Source organism: Botrytis fragariae (genome assembly GCF_013461495.1).
Source record: "Botrytis fragariae strain BVB16 chromosome Unknown tig00000054, whole genome shotgun sequence".
NCBI lineage: Eukaryota > Fungi > Ascomycota > Leotiomycetes > Helotiales > Sclerotiniaceae > Botrytis > Botrytis fragariae.
Window position 1 is genome coordinate 1,091,228 of NW_023500993.1, and position 16,366 is coordinate 1,107,593.

A 16,366-nucleotide genomic window follows, 5' to 3' on the forward strand; every position below is an offset into this window, starting at 1 on the left:
TACATATAATTCTATCCCTCTAACCAGATAGTAGCAGCAGCGACAGCAGCAATAACGAATCCCGGTCCAGCATGTACAATTCCCATTTTCACGCTTCCATTTTTCGCAATGAACACTCCATCCGTTCCCGCGACGATAATTCCCGCCACCATCAGGATATATGCAACCGATATATAATGTCCAATTCTTGCTAATAATAGTATAGAAGTTCCCGTCGCCAACTGTCGCGTTGCCATCAGTGTTATGTAACTTCTTAGAATGGGTGTATCTTTCTCTTTTGGCACTGTGATTCCAAATGTCTTGCTGAACGCGATTGGATTTAGGAGTGCTTGTATTCCTGTGATTACTGTGGAAACGCCGAAGATGATCGATATTGATTTGAAGAGAAGGAGAAGAGTTGAGGTTGCCATTTGGAATTATCTCTGAAGTGGTTTGTGTGGCTGATCGTTTAATTCAGAGAGACGGAATGAGGAGTACCTGGTCTATTAAAAAGGTGTGTCTGATATTGATATTTACTAATGTTTGACCTTTGTTGTTGTTGTCGCTAAGAGAGAGCAAAAAGAGCATTAAAGAAGATAACGCTGATTAATCAAACAGGGCAAATCAATTTCAATCGTTAGACAGGCTTATACACTGACGTTGGTTATCAGCATATAGCCTACTTTCATCTCAATTCACACCCTTGTCTTTCAATATATGTTTTATGAATAATCCCTAATAATTTCGAATGAATAAGAAGCCTATATGTTTCTTATTATCAAAACTATTCAAAAAGTTAACAAACTAAGTATTCCAAAGATTACCATAATATATAATATTCTGTATACAGTATTACAATATAGAATAAACAGTTTTACTTTTTATATCGAATATCAATAGAAATCTTATCATCTTTTAAAACCTCAAGATGGATACATTGGATAGCAGAAGACGCCAAAAGTCGTTGGTAGAATGAGACTTGGTACAACAAATGCTCGAAAATTATAATTATTTAACTCAACTGAGCCGAGGAATAGTTGGCCGAGTGAGACAAGCACAAACGATGATTCTTTGGGGGGGGGGGACAGGAAAATATAGATCAGAATGCTCAGAACTTCTTCGAGAAGTCAGCGTTACAAATATGACAGCAATATGATATCGCCGAAGAAAGAACACGAAGAAAATCGATCAAAACATTCACGGTTTATCAGAGGCCCAGATCCAGGAGATAACGGGGTTGGGAAGATAGTTAGATTGGCCGGCCAAAAACCTGCAACTCGGGTTTATCGACGGAACAAGTCTTTTGCTTGGGAGCTTCCACGTCGGGAGATTATGTATCTCCAACTTACTGGTTTTACATTGAGAGTGGAAGACTAAGATAGTATTATAATGCGTTATGAAGTGAGCGCCTGCTCAGAGCAGGAATGTTTCTGGATATGAGTGTAGTTCGACTATCATAACTGCAGACAGCAGTCAGGTCAATCGCAATGACCAGACTCAATCTAGAATCTGAGATAGGGGGGAATATTGTTAGCCGATCTGTCAGAGGATAGGCTCGAGAGCGACGTATGAGGGGTATGGGAATCAAGAGGAAACGACAGAAATGCTCACTATGGTCAGAATCCGAACCACTTCTCTTCGGATGGCAGTTTTTCTATCTCCAGACTCTGTGCATCCTAAAGTATTATATGATATTCGAAATAGCTTAATGACTCGAACACATAATCTTTACCAAAAACATGAACTCGAGAACGCTCACTAATCCATTTAAGTCACATCAAATCAATGCCTCGTTCACAACGAAAGAACTGTACAGGACAGATTCCGCTGAACAATATGCTGCCAGCATCTATATCAGTATCCGCAAGGGGACCGTTTGATGGCAATATATATCTTCACGCTCTCTCCTTGTTTTCCAACTATGGCACAGGATATGAACCATGAGTTCAAAAGATATTAGACGAGAACCCCTGGAATGCTCGGATCTTCGTTGGGATCAAAGTTACCACTACCTAGGTACTAAATAGTTGTTAAGCATGCGCAACATGGCCTGTTAATTCCAAAATGTGAACAAATTGAGGTCTCTAAGTTCGAATTGAATGTGAGTGCCCTGTGGAAGAGATGCAGTAACAGTCGAAATATTCAATTATTTAGAGACCATAAGTGAATAAAAGTGGTTCAAATTTTCTAGAGAATCTCATCTCATCTCAATCAGGGCAGATGAGAGAAGAATAGCTTATTGTTCAATATTGTTTTTGTCTTTGACGAAGTCAAGATGAAGATATCCATCAGTAAACCCATCACATGACACTACCGTTAGTTTCTCCACAATAAACCAGGTAAGTTAATAATCATATTTCCATCAACAAACATCCATTGGTAGATAGCCGAAGCGGCCGCTGGTGACCAAATTTTTCAAATCAGCACATCCAGGAACAATGGTCGGCCCGAACCCACATGAACTAGAATTCCAGATACAATTAGCACAAAAGTCCATAGGTTACTGGGAAGATATCAAAGAACGACGACCCTCTCTCTCACCAGACGCACCACCACCATCTCCAGAGCCCGAGCCCAAGAAAAAATGGCATCGATTCTTACAATCACTGCGGGGGTTGCTGCAGCGGCGTTCCTAGTAAGTATTGAATTATTCCCATGCCTAGCTCAAGGAAGCCCAAGTTCTAACTGTTCTCCAGGGTCGCGCAGGTCTCGTAGCGTTCCGAAAATCGCGAGGAGAAGCCGTCGGCGCACTTGGAAAAGCTTTTTATAAAGGTGGATTCGAGCCTAAGATGAATCGCAGAGAAGCTGCGCTCATTTTACAACTCAGGTGCATTTGATCTCCCCTCTATTCTCAACTGATCGCATAAACTAATCACATCTACTCCCCACAGCGAACGACAGCTTACCAAAGAGCGCATACGAAAGAATCACCGCACCCTCATGATGTTGAACCATCCGGATCGAGGCGGTTCACCATATCTAGCCACCAAAGTGAACGAAGCAAAGGAGTTTTTGGAGAAGAACGGTTGATCTTTCTCACTTCGACATACAATTTTCTTGGGGGATTTGGGATGGATTTTCTTTGCATTGAGTTGACGATTCGCTTTTCTCGACTTCCGCATTCTTCAATTATTCGCGCACATACGATTTCAGCCCTGCCAGATTGACTATTCCTGTGGGTTCTCGCACATTCTCTTGCGATTTGACATGATCCGGTTCTGTTCCTATCGAATGTCTCCACGACTGCGATTACTGCTATGACATCAAGGCTTGCGATACACAATAACTCATATCCAATTTCAACCCCTCTACTCTGCCCACCTCTTCTCGAACCAACAAAGCGAGCGACGACCAGCAAAATCTGGTAAACTCCAACCTCGACTTTCTTTCCCTGTACATCACTTTCTCTCAACCCTTCGATTTCACACATTCCCGAATCCTCCTTCAAAAATCTCCACAAATGGCATTATAGCGAATGGCGTTTACGTTTCATATTGGCAGCGTGGTGGCGAGGTTGTTTTGTTCATGAATTCTATGATTCATGATGAATTGATGGATAGATGCATGCATGGGTTGGGTGGCGTTTCAATGTACATTATCAACGGATTGATATCAGAATCTGAAATCTCCTCTTCTAAGCTACATGAGAATATAAAGATAAGTTCATTTTCCTTGCTAAGGTAAGGACCTGGAATCTTTATACGCTCAGATATTGGCTTGCTATCTATTTTGGTCATGATGAATGTGATAATAAATGTAGAGCGTTTTCATTGATATACCTAGGTATGTAATGTGAGTCATCCTTGCTACGCTATGTAGTCCTCGCAACGCTGTATCCTTCGATATATCTACTGTTTGATGTAAAGAAGCCACGCATAGCTCATGGACAAAAGAAAGGAGAAGAAAAAAGAATCCCAACGCAATTTCAATGCAAGGTTCTTCGCTGTATCTTCACTCATAACTAAGTAGATCTAATCTGGTGCTCAAAGAAGAATAAAACGAGATATGCATCTCCGCGCATTTGAAAGACTCCCCACGAGTGATTTGGTCGACCGAAGAACACAAGACAAGATACTATCTTGGACTCTCCAACCTTACAACCCCACATCCCAAGCCAAGGGGGAGAAAGATTCACATCTACCACTTAACCCTACGAACTCTCTGCTGAGGCCACGGACTATCATCAGTACCCTTTGCATCTCCATTCTGCTTTTCCAGGAGTTGGAGCGATGCATTTGCCGAGAGATCCATGGGAATTTTACCTTGTTCTTGGAGTTCGGCGAGAGTAGCATTTTGCATTTTTTGTTCGAGACTTGTCATTTCGGGGTCGAGAGATGTAGATGTGGAAGGTTGATCGGTAGGAGTGGGGGTAGAGGTTGATATTTGGGCAATTGGAGCTGGTGCAGCAGCTGTCGTTGTGTTCCGAGTTGTCCATTCTCGACCTGGGTCACCACCTGTACGGAGTTGAGATGTTCTTTGATCCTCGGGACTGGCCTTGCTGTCGGTATTGAAACCCCTACCGGTGCTAGCTGATGACTTGAAATTGGGACCTAGACTTTTGTATCCAAATTGCTCTGCAGGTACAAGTGCTGGCTCAGGTGCAGAAGTAGAAGCAGAATCCGTCCTAGATTTTCCATTCTTTGTCGGAGCAGCCGGAGGGGTTCCCCGTCCTCCCTGAGAACCTTGGGTTTGGCCTTGAGCAACACCAGCCCAAGAGGTAGAAGCAGTAGTTTTTGGTTTAGAACCATCGGGCCACAATCCATTCACATCTGTTACCTTTGGTCTTCTACTCGCGGCCTTCTTAGCAGCATCAGCTGCTTTCTTGGCGTTTGCTTGCTCGGGCGTAATACGTTCACCACCGTCGCTACCATCAGAAGACCAACCTTCTTCGCGCTCGTAAGCTAATTCTACTGCTTCTTTCACGGCTCTGATTGATAAATTAGCATATTTGGCGAAACTCAGGACATGAGAGCGGGAGGAAACATGGTTAAGATGACAGGTAGACATACTCAGAGATTCTATCCTTCTTCAACTTATCTTTCTCCTTTCTTTCAATCTTCCTATCCACCAAATGCTTACAAGCGATTCCTAACATAGCTTGCAAAGTATACACGGCATCATTACCCGCATTATGTAAATTCCAGGCCGCAATACCAATCTCCGCAAGTATAGCAGATAAACTTCTTGGATTAACTTCCCGCTTTAAAGCTCGCCACATGAGAGTGGTATCACAACCTTCATGTAGCTTAAGATTATTAATTTCATAGCCGATTTGGCGAAGGAAACGAATATCTGCATCAACATCGTGGCCAACAAGGATGATGTTACGTTTCTGATCGGCAAGATCGGGAGATGGAGAAGGGTCGGAGAAAGGATATTTGAAACAGCTACCAACTATACGGGGCGCGTCATCTCTGTAGATAATTTCGCTCGTGCTGTTGAAAAATAAGTGTCAGTAGTAATCTGTACGCAAGCAGCAAGGGAGGGAAGCAAGGTGTCCGGAAGTCCGTAACGGTAGATTGGTTTTAAGATTTCAATTGCATCCAACTGTACAAAATGCTTTGAATGATTCATTTAATTTCGATGATGGTGGATAGGTCATTGTTATAAAACTTCGACGTGGACCATCGAAGTCCTTGGGGAAAAGCGCAACATAATATAAACTCAAAGGTCACAGGGGTTTGAACAGAAGAAAGAACATACCCAAATTCAAAACTACCAGCACATCCCTGAACATGTTTTGTGTTATTGAGATGCATATTCTCCTTGATACGAAAATGTCTTGCGCGAATAGCTTTTCTCCAATTCTCGCCGAGTACACCCGGTTCCATATTAGCAATATCCAGGACGTCTAGAGTAGCAATGCCAATTTCTGTAATGATGTTGTTGTTCATTTCATAAGCTTCAACATCTATGCAGACAAAAACGACTGCATCTTCCATCATAAATTTCGTAGGTTTCTCCGGATCATAGAAGGTATTGTTATCTGCGGAGTCAGAACCTGTTGGTGTGTCATTATCTGATCGTTTGCGCAACCCTAGATAACGCTGAACACGCTTAGTAGAATCCTTCCAAGATTTTTGTTTGGCAACTCGTTCGACTCGTTGCTTCTCCTTATTAGCAGCTTTTTTGTTTTTTGCGGTTAGATTCAAAGCTTCAATCTTGGCTCTAAAGACCGCAAGTGATGTATCTACAAGTGGCTTTGTAATAGGGGGTTCGCCATCAAGTTTGTAGTATCGAGGTGGGACGTTTTCTCTCAACTCATCCGCCATGTTTTTGTTGAGTACTCGCCCAAGATATCTGGGATAAGGAGTACCGTCGTTGCTGAAAACTGCGTCAAATGCGCCTGCTGATCCAGAAGGAATAGTAAGATTTGTACCAAGTGATCTGTTAATAACAGCCAGAAAATACTCAACTTGCTTGGTAGGAACAAGGATTATCGGGCTTTGATTCGGATCCTCTCTCAATCTATATAGGTAGAAGCTGTCTAGTGTTAGAAGAAGACGAGCAAAAGCTCCTCAAAGCACCTAAATGGGTGGTAACAAGTCCAATGGCAAAGAAGTCAGAGTTGAGGAATAGATAAGACTTACAAATCCCAAGTTTGCAAATAGCATTTACCCCCGTAGAAGAACTGCTCCGTGACCTGCAAATTTGTTAATATATAAGAAAATTTGTGAGATGGGAGAAGCGGGTGGGTGGAAGAAGTCCATTTAGGCATGTAGTGAATGATCTACTCAAGGAGGACGGTCGACGATTGACCCCGCAGTAGATTTGACAGAGATAGATACAGGTGAGGGGTAGTGCTTGAGTATCTTACCCTTGGTCTGTTTGCATGGCCAACATATCTGTATGCATACTGCGATACGGTCTTCCAAGGAGAAAAGCTCTCTCCCTCTGCAGCAAGCTGACCATACTCCAGTTCCTTGTACTCCTGGAATTCATTAGGACCCAGCTCAGGATCTACACCTCAAAATTAGTATGTTCTAGACGGAATATTAAAGTTCGACATACAAAGTAGTGGCGCCGATGACCCATAGTGGTGTTGGTTCATACCCGCTCGCATTCTGGCCGTGATGTTTTCCCCGTCGTCAAACTCAAGATCCTCATTTTGGTACTGCTCAGAAACATTGCTGTGTTGCTTCGATTTTTCAGGGTTTAATTGTGGTGGAGACTCTTCCTCTCCAGAAGTACCCTCGTAAATATTGTGTGCTTTAATTGTGAATCCCTCTGGAAGCACGAATGTATCTTCGCTCTCCGTTTGCGCTTCCTCCATATCAGGATTGTCGTAAACTTCTTGCTGGCCGGTCAAGGCTCTGAGGCGATCAACCCGATCGTTCATATTGAGTTGAAATTTGAAAGTTTGAATTGTTGTTATTATGTCGTTGTAGAAGGTTTAGGGAAGGCGCAGGGAGTTGGGCACGAAGCAGGAACCAAATTTAGCCAGCTTTCTTAGTCTTTTGAGCATCCACTTGTCTGTGAACGAATCTCCGCCTTTGATATTCACTCTAATTATCTTCTTTCAATGATAGGTACTTCCTTTACACTTGATAGATCTTTGGCAGGAATGTGTTGTAAAGCACTGTCATGAAGGTGACATTGGCAGTTTGATTGCAATTTTCGTCACCTGACTTTAACAAAAGCAAACTTGTGATACTGCCTCAGGATATGTCCTGCCAGCTTGTTTTAAAACTGTCACTTGTGAAATATCCCGGAATTTCTTCTGCCTCAATATAGATAGGCCAAGTATAGTATTCCTCAGAAGTGAGCAATAATTTAATTCACCCCATGAATGAATGAAGTGTGTATGCATCTCATGTGAAAATGTTCATCTTTAGCGTGCATTTTCTGAAGCGAGATTATAGCGTCTTTCATCAGAGAAACCCCTATAATAGATGAATATCTAGTATGGTTGACTCTGTTACCAACCGCTATCAGTTAATCCATTGTTGCTCTATCTCCCTCACATATTTTATTGAAATCATGGTTCATAGATCCTCCTCCACCATAAACCTCGAGTTACATGTATATATAATCTCCCTCGAGTCATAGTTCTAAAGTATTGGCAAGGATTGAAACTCCTGAGTCATCATATTAATACATACGATGATATCGTCTAGCTAAAACTAGCCATCTTCCAGCCAGTTCATTTACTTTTTTGTTGTCTTCTCTAAGAGATGAACAAATATGGCATCATCTACTACCACCTTACTTCCCCTTGAAAGATTAAAATAATATCACAAAAAGTAAGCAATGCACATAGGCATGTAACAACTCCTTGGCACCTGTTCATAAAGCTCGCTCCCAGCCCCCATATCATGTTAAATAACCCAGCCCCAGCCATTGCATGCCGAGCAATACCATGCCAACTAAGCCATCATGCCAGATGAGATAGATATCACCAGTTGTGCCGGAACGCCACTAATGCAAAAAATTGAATACCATCCCGCCATTGTTCGCTGATTTTTTCCACCGAACCACCGTACCCCCATCCGTACCCCAAATTTCCGTCAAAGACCGTAAACGTAGCAAAGGGTCATCAGAGATTATCTAATGATACCCCAATCCGCAAGTTTCCCTCCCCCTGCATCGCAGTCATCTTTTTGTCCTGGCTTTCTACCGAACACATTCCAGAACCTCAAAGTCTCATCGCCTGCACCCGTTACCACCACTCTACCGTCAGGACTCATTGCCAGGTATAATACTCTGTATGTATGACCTGTGAGACTAACAACCTGTTGCATGCTTGGATATTTCCACACTACAATTTGGTTTTGTGAATAACCATGGGTGGATACGATCTCATTCGAGTTCTTTGACCATGCAAGATTGCAGACTTGAGAGCCAGTATCAACTTCATTGAGTTTAATACCGCGCTTAGTATCATGGAATATAATACGACGATCTGCGGTACCGCCCCCAGATGCAAGAAGACCACTCTGATGAGGAGACCAAGCAATAGCTTTGACAGCAGCAGTATGATCACTGAATTTGTAAGTTGGAGTATCAGATAGCTTATCCCAAACCATAAGTTTGTTATCGTTGCCACCTGATGCGAGTTGTTGATCATCGCAATTCCAACGAAGACCGCAAACTTCTTGCTTATGTCCAACTAGTTTCCTCAACCATTGATCTGGGGCGCGCACATCTCTGTGGTAAATGAGACGATCTCTGGAACCAGAAGTGAGGATATGATCGTTCCAAGCAAGGGAACCCACTCTAGCCGTATGGCCTGTCATTGTTCTTAAACGTCGTACACGCTCTGCATCCCAAATCTGGACAAACCCTTTTCCAGTACCGATGGCAATATGAGAGCCACGTTGAATCCATGAGACACTTGTAACAGTATCGTCATTCAGCTCGCAAAGCTTGTTGACTCTTCCGGTCTGTGAATTCCACATATATACACAAGATCCAAGCCCTACTCCAAGAACATTGCTGCTTCCCCAATCCACAAGGTTTAGGTAGAAATCATCGGCTAAATCAGGAGCATCTAATACCTTGTATGGCACCTTGCTCACAACTCGAGGTTGCTTGCGTGGACTCATTAGCATCTGCTGGCTATTGAATCGTACAGGGGAGACACTGTAGAGCTCTGATCTAACATCCAGATTGATTCCATGTCTACTCTGAGGTGTCCGCGATGGAGTGGGGTGACCAGCGATATTTGTATGATGCCGCGGTGACATATACGTAAAGAGATTCTTGTGTGGAGTCGAAGGAGTAAGCGATGCAGGTAGTGATGAGACTGCAGGTGAAATATGAGGTGGAGTGTGGGATCTAGTAGGATCATTGATAGTTGTTGTATGTGATTCAGGTGATAGACTGGTAGGTGTGGGTTGTGGGATTGTGGTATCAAAGAGCTCGGACCTAAGCAAGGTAGAGAATGTCCTATTGGCTTCTTCGGCTGGTTCAAGATTAGCTAACGGTTGGCTTGGGATATTCACTGTTGACCTACTCCTTTGAAAGTGTAGTTCACCATGTGGGGTACGCTTCTTTTGTTTAGAAGGTGTTGCTGGAGACCCCTCATCATGCAGTAAACTGAAGCTGGCTTGCAAATCTTGCCCTTCCCGATTTGGGATAAATCTAGACATGAGATGTCAGTACACTGTCTGATAAAGCGATTTCCGGTCTTGCATCATGCGCATATTCAGTTTCGACCTCGGAGAGTTCTCATTTTTCAGAGGAGCAAGTTTTGAAAGGTCAACCCAACAAAGATCAAAACCTATCTTAAACAATCATTTTGCACTTTCCATGCTTCCAAAGTTTCGCAAACACAAAGACGCAAGAGAAAAGCCATGTCTCTTACCTGTCGCCATATACTCGTTGTCGCTTTCTGCTTGGGCTTCCTCCAGGTGTAATATCGCGATGTCTACCGCCGGAATCCTCGAACTCTCTCATAAGGGCTTTGCTCAGCGCATTCGAATCGACCGCATCAACATTGGAGCGATATGTTCTGCTTGGATTTCTTGACGAGTTTACGTTCTCTCCCTGTGGTTTCCGTTCCGTCATTCTCTTGCTTGTTGTGGTAGGAGGGGTCGATGAGCGGGGTGGTGTGGATATTGGCGGGGTATTTAAAGAATGTTGAGTCTTTTTGAGATTCGCATGAGATTTGGAGGAGCTATAACCTGGGTCGCCGTTAATCCCCATGGTGATTGCCTTGGAAGAAAAAGCAAGCAATTATTGATTGAAGGAGCTGCTGGGAAGTCTTCCAAATAATCTAACTGGAGACCTGATGCCCATAAAAAACTGCTGCAATTTTCGAGATCAATCTGAGTCCAGGGTTGAATTGTATTGTCGTTATGCGCAATGCGATCGTCGCGTCGTTGTGGTAATAACTTTCGTATCAATGTTTTGGTCCAGTGGTTCGTTTCCCTGCCACCCATCTGTTGTTGTACTAGGAAAGGACCGCAATCAATTGTAGGCTCGCTTTGCCGCCGTCCACACGTCCTTGACTAATCGCAACGTCACCAATTTCGCTCTTGAAAAAAGCCTTTTCAATAATTATATGCTGTTGACTGGTCTCTACAGATGTAGATCGTCGAGGGTTGTGGTTGTTGATAGATGGGGAGTTGATAATATTTTGGAGTCGAGGCGGGAGATGTAACGCTATTCCCTTATCGGCGACACCCTACGCGAATATTCCGGCTTCCGTAATGACTGAATGCTCCGAATGCTGCTTTTTGTAGCTGTTTGCAAGCCATCTACTGTTGGCATCAATGCGAACGATTGAATTGAATGAACCTTGGGATGAAGATTTCCCATGGAGAATAAAGAAAGTAATAATAATGATGATGGATAAACTGTTTTAGGTAGTGAGTTCCAAAATTGCTATATTGTATAAGTTTACAAGAATGAATGTAGAGTAAAGTAGAATCGAATAGAGTAGAGTAGAGATTTCCCATATTACATTTCCCCAAGGTAACCGAATGCCCCCTACAATTGAACGAAATAACGCGACCTTTATCGCTTCCCTTTCATTTACCATCGCGACTACTTCATCTTAGATTCAAATACTCCTTACAATGGGATGAAGCGAAGCAAAACCAAAACAAAACAAAGCCTCAATATGGTAATATGTGGTTTCACACGTCTTGCTCTCTTGGGCTTTGTTGTGAGGAGAGGGGACCTGGAAACGCGAATGGTATTCCTCCGACTGGTCATTTTCGAGTCAGGGGTTTCCTGCATGCAACACTGAGAGAAATTCATTGGTGACGAGTGCATTGAGCGCGTAAAGTACTACGGAAGTTCATATGTATCATAAATGTATTTTGATAACAACATTCACGAAAAGATGGCTTGTCTCGCATGAACAATGATAATCCAAGGGATCGGAGAAAGATGGATGTCAAAACAGAACTCAAATTATTGAGCAGTAGTTTGATAGTTTCATAGTTTCGGTACTCCAACAAACGTCATTATGTGACGGACGGATGTACCGGAATACTGTATGTACTGTTCTGCCGCGTCCTAAACAAACTCCATTCAATCCGTGCAGAATACCTAGGTATCAACATACATCGTACCTAGGTAATATTACTAAGCACCCGCAGTTCGTTATTTTAGCCTTCTAAGAGGCCGCTCAGAGCTGTAGGTCCCGAGCTAGTAGTTCATTCGAACTTTCCCGAACATCGAACATGCCATTTTCCCATCAAATCTGGCTAACAGCATAGCCATGAACTCAAATATACCCACTCCTCGTACTAATAATTGTCACAATATATACTCGGTGCTAGGTGGGTAGGTAGGTACAGCATTGACATTTCAGCCTTTCCGATGGTTCTCTCTACATCGTACTAATGGAAAGGATGGAGATGGTTAGATCTTGTGTCCCATCGAACACGAGAAAGAAAACAACGGGAATCGGTGTACTTGTATATCTTTTCAAGAAACACAATTAGATTCAAAGTATACTACTATTTTCCTTTGCTTTACATTGCATACACAATTTCCAAGCAATAATATACGGAGTAATCCGTATTTCCCACTGCTAATTGAATGGCGGTATGGTGGTATGGCTGCCAATTTCCCTGGGGAATTCTTTGTCGAAGGCGGGAAACCATCTTTCCCTACTAAATAGCTCAACTAATTTGGTAGACTCTTGGGATCCACGCATGAAATTAGTCCTTCAACTTCTCCAAGCGACATGATTTGGCGGGCTCGGCGGGCTGGCGGGACAGGAAAATGCATTCCATCCAAAGAAGTGAGGATAAGGTTTAAACAAACCCAGTTTATGGAGCCGTTAGCAATCCCCGCATTTCTCCCGAATTTCCCACTTCCTCCATATTCCAAGATCAACATCCTGGGTAAAGGGCCACCGACTTCTTGATCTGTTCTACTTCGAGCTAAGCCGCCGATTTTCTCGGTCATATTTTGCATATCGTGGGGAATTACACGAGTATGAATAGCTATGCTACCAGTCCAAGACTGGGGAAACCTCGAGCATGTCATAATAACCCATCACTTGACTGTGTGAATTAGCATTTTGTCACTCGATGATGGTGATTAGCCATTCAAAGTATATTCATCTGATCTAGCGGCGGGGGGACCGGGGGAGGGGTTAGTGAATTTTCAAAGACGAGTATATAAAGATGGCAAATATCCAGCTAGAATAGAAGGAAATCATCTCCAACATCTTCTCACAATGTTTCATCTTACTTCATTGGCCGTTACGCTTCTGGCCGCTGTATCCAGTGCGCAGGAAACGAGTTCAACTTCGGCAACTTTCTCAACTTTGACATCGGATAGCACTGTTCCAACCGATGCACCTCTACCGGGTGATTATACTGGAGCATTGCGACCTCAGATCCATTATTCTCCACCTCAAAATTTCATGAATGATCCCAATGGACTTTTCAGAGATGCAGATGGAGTTTATCATGTCTATTATCAATGTGATTGACTCCCGAGATTTCCGTACCATGACGTCGCTAACAATATTTTAGACAACCCAACACAAACTGTAGCCGGAAACCAACATTGGGGCCATGCAACATCCAAAGATCTCTATCACTGGGACAACCAAAAGATAGCGCTTTACCCTGAAAATGCTGACGAAGGAATTTTCAGTGGAAGCGCAGTGGTCGATGCAAACAACACATCTGGGTTTTTCCCGAATCAAACCAACGGTGTAGTTGCGCTTTACACTCTCAACACCCCTGAGTCTGAGACCCAAAATCTTGCCTACTCTTTTGACGGCGGTTACACTTTTGAGAAATATGCCCAAAACCCTGTCATTCCATCTACCTCTACTCAATTCCGTGACCCTCAAGTCACATGGTTTGAGGACCATTGGGTGATGGTAGTTGCCTATGCTCGGGCCTTCGAAATCGGTATCTTCACCTCCCCTGATCTCAAAGAATGGACCGCCACCTCCAATTTCAGTCACCATGGTCTTCTAGGCCTCCAATACGAATGCCCAAATCTAGTCCGCATCCCCGTCGCGAACGGCACCGGAGATGAAGACATGTATCTCCTTATCATTTCCATCAATCCGGGTGCACCTCTCGGCGGTTCCACAACCCAATATTTCCCCGGTACATTCAATGGAACGCATTTCACTCCCCTCGATTCCGCAGCTCGTCTTACCGACTTCGCAAAAGACAACTATGCAGGTCAATTCTTCTCCGGAATCCCAGCAGATGAAGACCCTGTTTTCTTAGCCTGGGCCAGCAACTGGGAATACGCACAACAAGTCCCAACCGGAGAACTCGAAGGCTGGCGCAGTGCCATGTCTCTACCCCGCCGTACCCATCTCGCAAACGTGACACGTACAGGCTGGGCTCTCATCCAATACCCATACGACATGACGCCCCTATACAATGCATCTGAACCCCTAGCCTCGAGCGACAATCTCGGAAACGGAAGTCTCATCGCCGACTACTCATCCATTTCCAGCGGCGCAATCTACATCAGCTGCAACATAACCAACATCCCCAACAACAGTCTCGCGCAAGGAACCCTCAACTTCACCTTCTCCTCTTCATCCACTCGGGAATCCATCTCCGGAGGCATGTACCTCGGAGGCGACGCGCCCTTCTGGCTTTCCCGCCGCAACCTCAACGGTTTCGCAGAAACCAACCCCTTCTTCACCGATCGCTTTTCCGTCGGAAACACCATCAACGACGAAGGAACCTTCCAACTCGATGTCGTCATCGACCGATCCATTCTTGAGGTCTTCGTCGACGCAGGAAGAAGCAGTGGAACCATTACATTTTTCCCAGAGGGAATTCTGGATACGGTCGAAGTGAGAGCTGCGGGACTCAATGAGGGAGTGCTCGTGGATGCCAAGATCTGGGGCTTGGAGGGTGGATGGAGTGAGATGGCCAATGATAATGGCATTGTATATGGAAACGTAACTGCGGCTGCGAATTAATCGTTGCAATTGTGTAGTAATGTAGTAGGGAATTTGGAAGACTCGGAAAAGGGTAGAATAGAGAATACGATTTTATGAATACATATTTTGATATTACTGGTCGAACGTTTAGTCTAGGTGCCCTCTGTCACCGTTCAGAATACACATTGTATGCTCATCGTCGCGCACGCATAATCGTTGACAGCGACCGAGGTAGATTATCTACGAAAATTTTCAGAAATTCGTGGAATAGATGAGGGGACGTGGAAAACGCAGCAAATCACATTATACACATTAATCGAGTTACAAGCACCGCAATTTTGACCATGTATTTATTCATATTTTTGTACTTTGCTTGATTACATCTAGCCCATGCCATTTGAAACGACAATGAGCATCATTAGGATTGAAGAAGTATTTACAATTCTCCATTAATTTTGAGCAAACCCAGACTTTCTAGGAGAAATTTCTGAGTGACTCCATGTCTTTTTAACCAGAACCCAGTGTGGCCACATGCTTGGGCACAACCTAGAATACTATTCCATCATTTATCACTCTCGCCACTCAAGCCATTACAAAAGCTCACCCATTGAAGCAAAAAAACACCCCTCCTCCCCATCTGGTTAATCGAATTTCAAATTATCGAATTCGATTCATCTATGCGGTAGCGGTGGCGACGGGAATTGAAATGGTTTGGTTGGAATAACATCCATCGACATGGTTTACATCGGCGCAGACGAGGGTAATGGGTGTGTCTGCGGATCTGAGAACTTTTCCTGCATTGCTGTGTGAGGAATGGTATATTAGCATTTATCTTTGCGAAAGGGAAATTTCAATTTCCCCGGACCCAACTTGGTGAATTCGGTGTGGAAATTGAGGGAGAGGGAGGGGGCGAGGAATAACGTACTCATTACCAACGAAACCATGAATCAGCTCAATACTGAATTGAGTAAGGGATGTGTATTCAGTAAATTGCCAGTAGAAATCATCCATCAAATTGCCGTTGTTATTGCAGGGCACCCATCCGGTAGGGAATAGAGTAGTTTGAGGTGAGCCTAGGAAATCATCGTTGCAGGCTGTGGAAGTATTGCTGTTGGGGTCGATGAAGGTGACTATTTACTTTTGTTAGTTGGAAATTTCAATGATTTGGTGGCGAATTGTGAATTTGAATCTAAAAACAATAACTAGGACGTGCACAGTTGTTGGAGACAACGAATGGAGTGAACAAAAGAGTAAACATACAAGAAATGGAATCATCATAAACGACGGTTCCATTACTCTTGTCAACAGCAGATCTAGTAACGATGCCCTCGATAATCATGTTCTGGATGGCAGAACTAGAAGCAGGGGCAGCAGCATGGACGGTATTGAGCTTCAAATTGAATTTCTTTTGGGAACCACGGGCAGCAATGCGAGGCTTTTGAACGGAGATAGCTTCTGCTGTGGCCAAAAGACCGACGGCGACACTGAGAAGCTTGGAGAATTGCATTTTGAAGTTTTATGATTGTTTTGATAGGACTGAAAGGATCGAGAATT

At 43.7% G+C, this 16,366-nt stretch overlaps 6 protein-coding genes across 6 annotated transcripts; 2 read left to right on the forward strand and 4 right to left on the reverse strand.

Moving 5' to 3' along the window:
• Positions 1-11: 11 nt before the first annotated feature.
• On the reverse strand, positions 12-410 carry Bfra_005107 (uncharacterized protein; the record flags this gene model as incomplete). The annotated part of the gene is made up of 1 exon (XM_037335494.1): positions 12-410. The coding sequence occupies one exon, from the start codon at positions 408-410 to the stop codon at positions 12-14; it is 399 nt and encodes a 132-aa protein (XP_037192589.1).
• Positions 411-2,563: 2,153 nt separating this feature from the next.
• Bfra_005108 (putative mitochondrial import inner membrane translocase subunit tim14 protein) lies at positions 2,564-3,009 on the forward strand (the record flags this gene model as incomplete). Its single annotated transcript, XM_037335495.1, has 3 exons — positions 2,564-2,614; positions 2,676-2,806; positions 2,871-3,009. The coding sequence occupies 3 exons, from the start codon at positions 2,564-2,566 to the stop codon at positions 3,007-3,009; spliced, it is 321 nt and encodes a 106-aa protein (XP_037192590.1).
• A 1,107-nt stretch (positions 3,010-4,116) lies between these two features.
• On the reverse strand, positions 4,117-7,318 carry Bfra_005109 (putative qde-2-interacting protein; the record flags this gene model as incomplete). Its single annotated transcript, XM_037335496.1, has 6 exons — positions 4,117-4,906; positions 4,989-5,414; positions 5,683-6,462; positions 6,570-6,622; positions 6,797-6,939; positions 6,991-7,318. The coding sequence occupies 6 exons, from the start codon at positions 7,316-7,318 to the stop codon at positions 4,117-4,119; spliced, it is 2,520 nt and encodes an 839-aa protein (XP_037192591.1).
• Positions 7,319-8,522: 1,204 nt separating this feature from the next.
• On the reverse strand, positions 8,523-10,626 carry Bfra_005110 (putative wd repeat-containing protein srw1 protein; the record flags this gene model as incomplete). The annotated part of the gene is made up of 3 exons (XM_037335497.1): positions 8,523-9,883; positions 9,935-10,062; positions 10,286-10,626. The coding sequence occupies 3 exons, from the start codon at positions 10,624-10,626 to the stop codon at positions 8,523-8,525; spliced, it is 1,830 nt and encodes a 609-aa protein (XP_037192592.1).
• A 2,494-nt stretch (positions 10,627-13,120) lies between these two features.
• Positions 13,121-14,851, forward strand: Bfra_005111 (putative glycoside hydrolase family 32 protein; the record flags this gene model as incomplete). The annotated part of the gene is made up of 2 exons (XM_037335498.1): positions 13,121-13,370; positions 13,422-14,851. The coding sequence occupies 2 exons, from the start codon at positions 13,121-13,123 to the stop codon at positions 14,849-14,851; spliced, it is 1,680 nt and encodes a 559-aa protein (XP_037192593.1).
• Positions 14,852-15,487: 636 nt separating this feature from the next.
• Positions 15,488-16,319, reverse strand: Bfra_005112 (uncharacterized protein; the record flags this gene model as incomplete). Its single annotated transcript, XM_037335499.1, has 3 exons — positions 15,488-15,614; positions 15,738-15,942; positions 16,073-16,319. The coding sequence occupies 3 exons, from the start codon at positions 16,317-16,319 to the stop codon at positions 15,488-15,490; spliced, it is 579 nt and encodes a 192-aa protein (XP_037192594.1).
• Between the last annotated feature and the right edge of the window lie 47 nt (positions 16,320-16,366).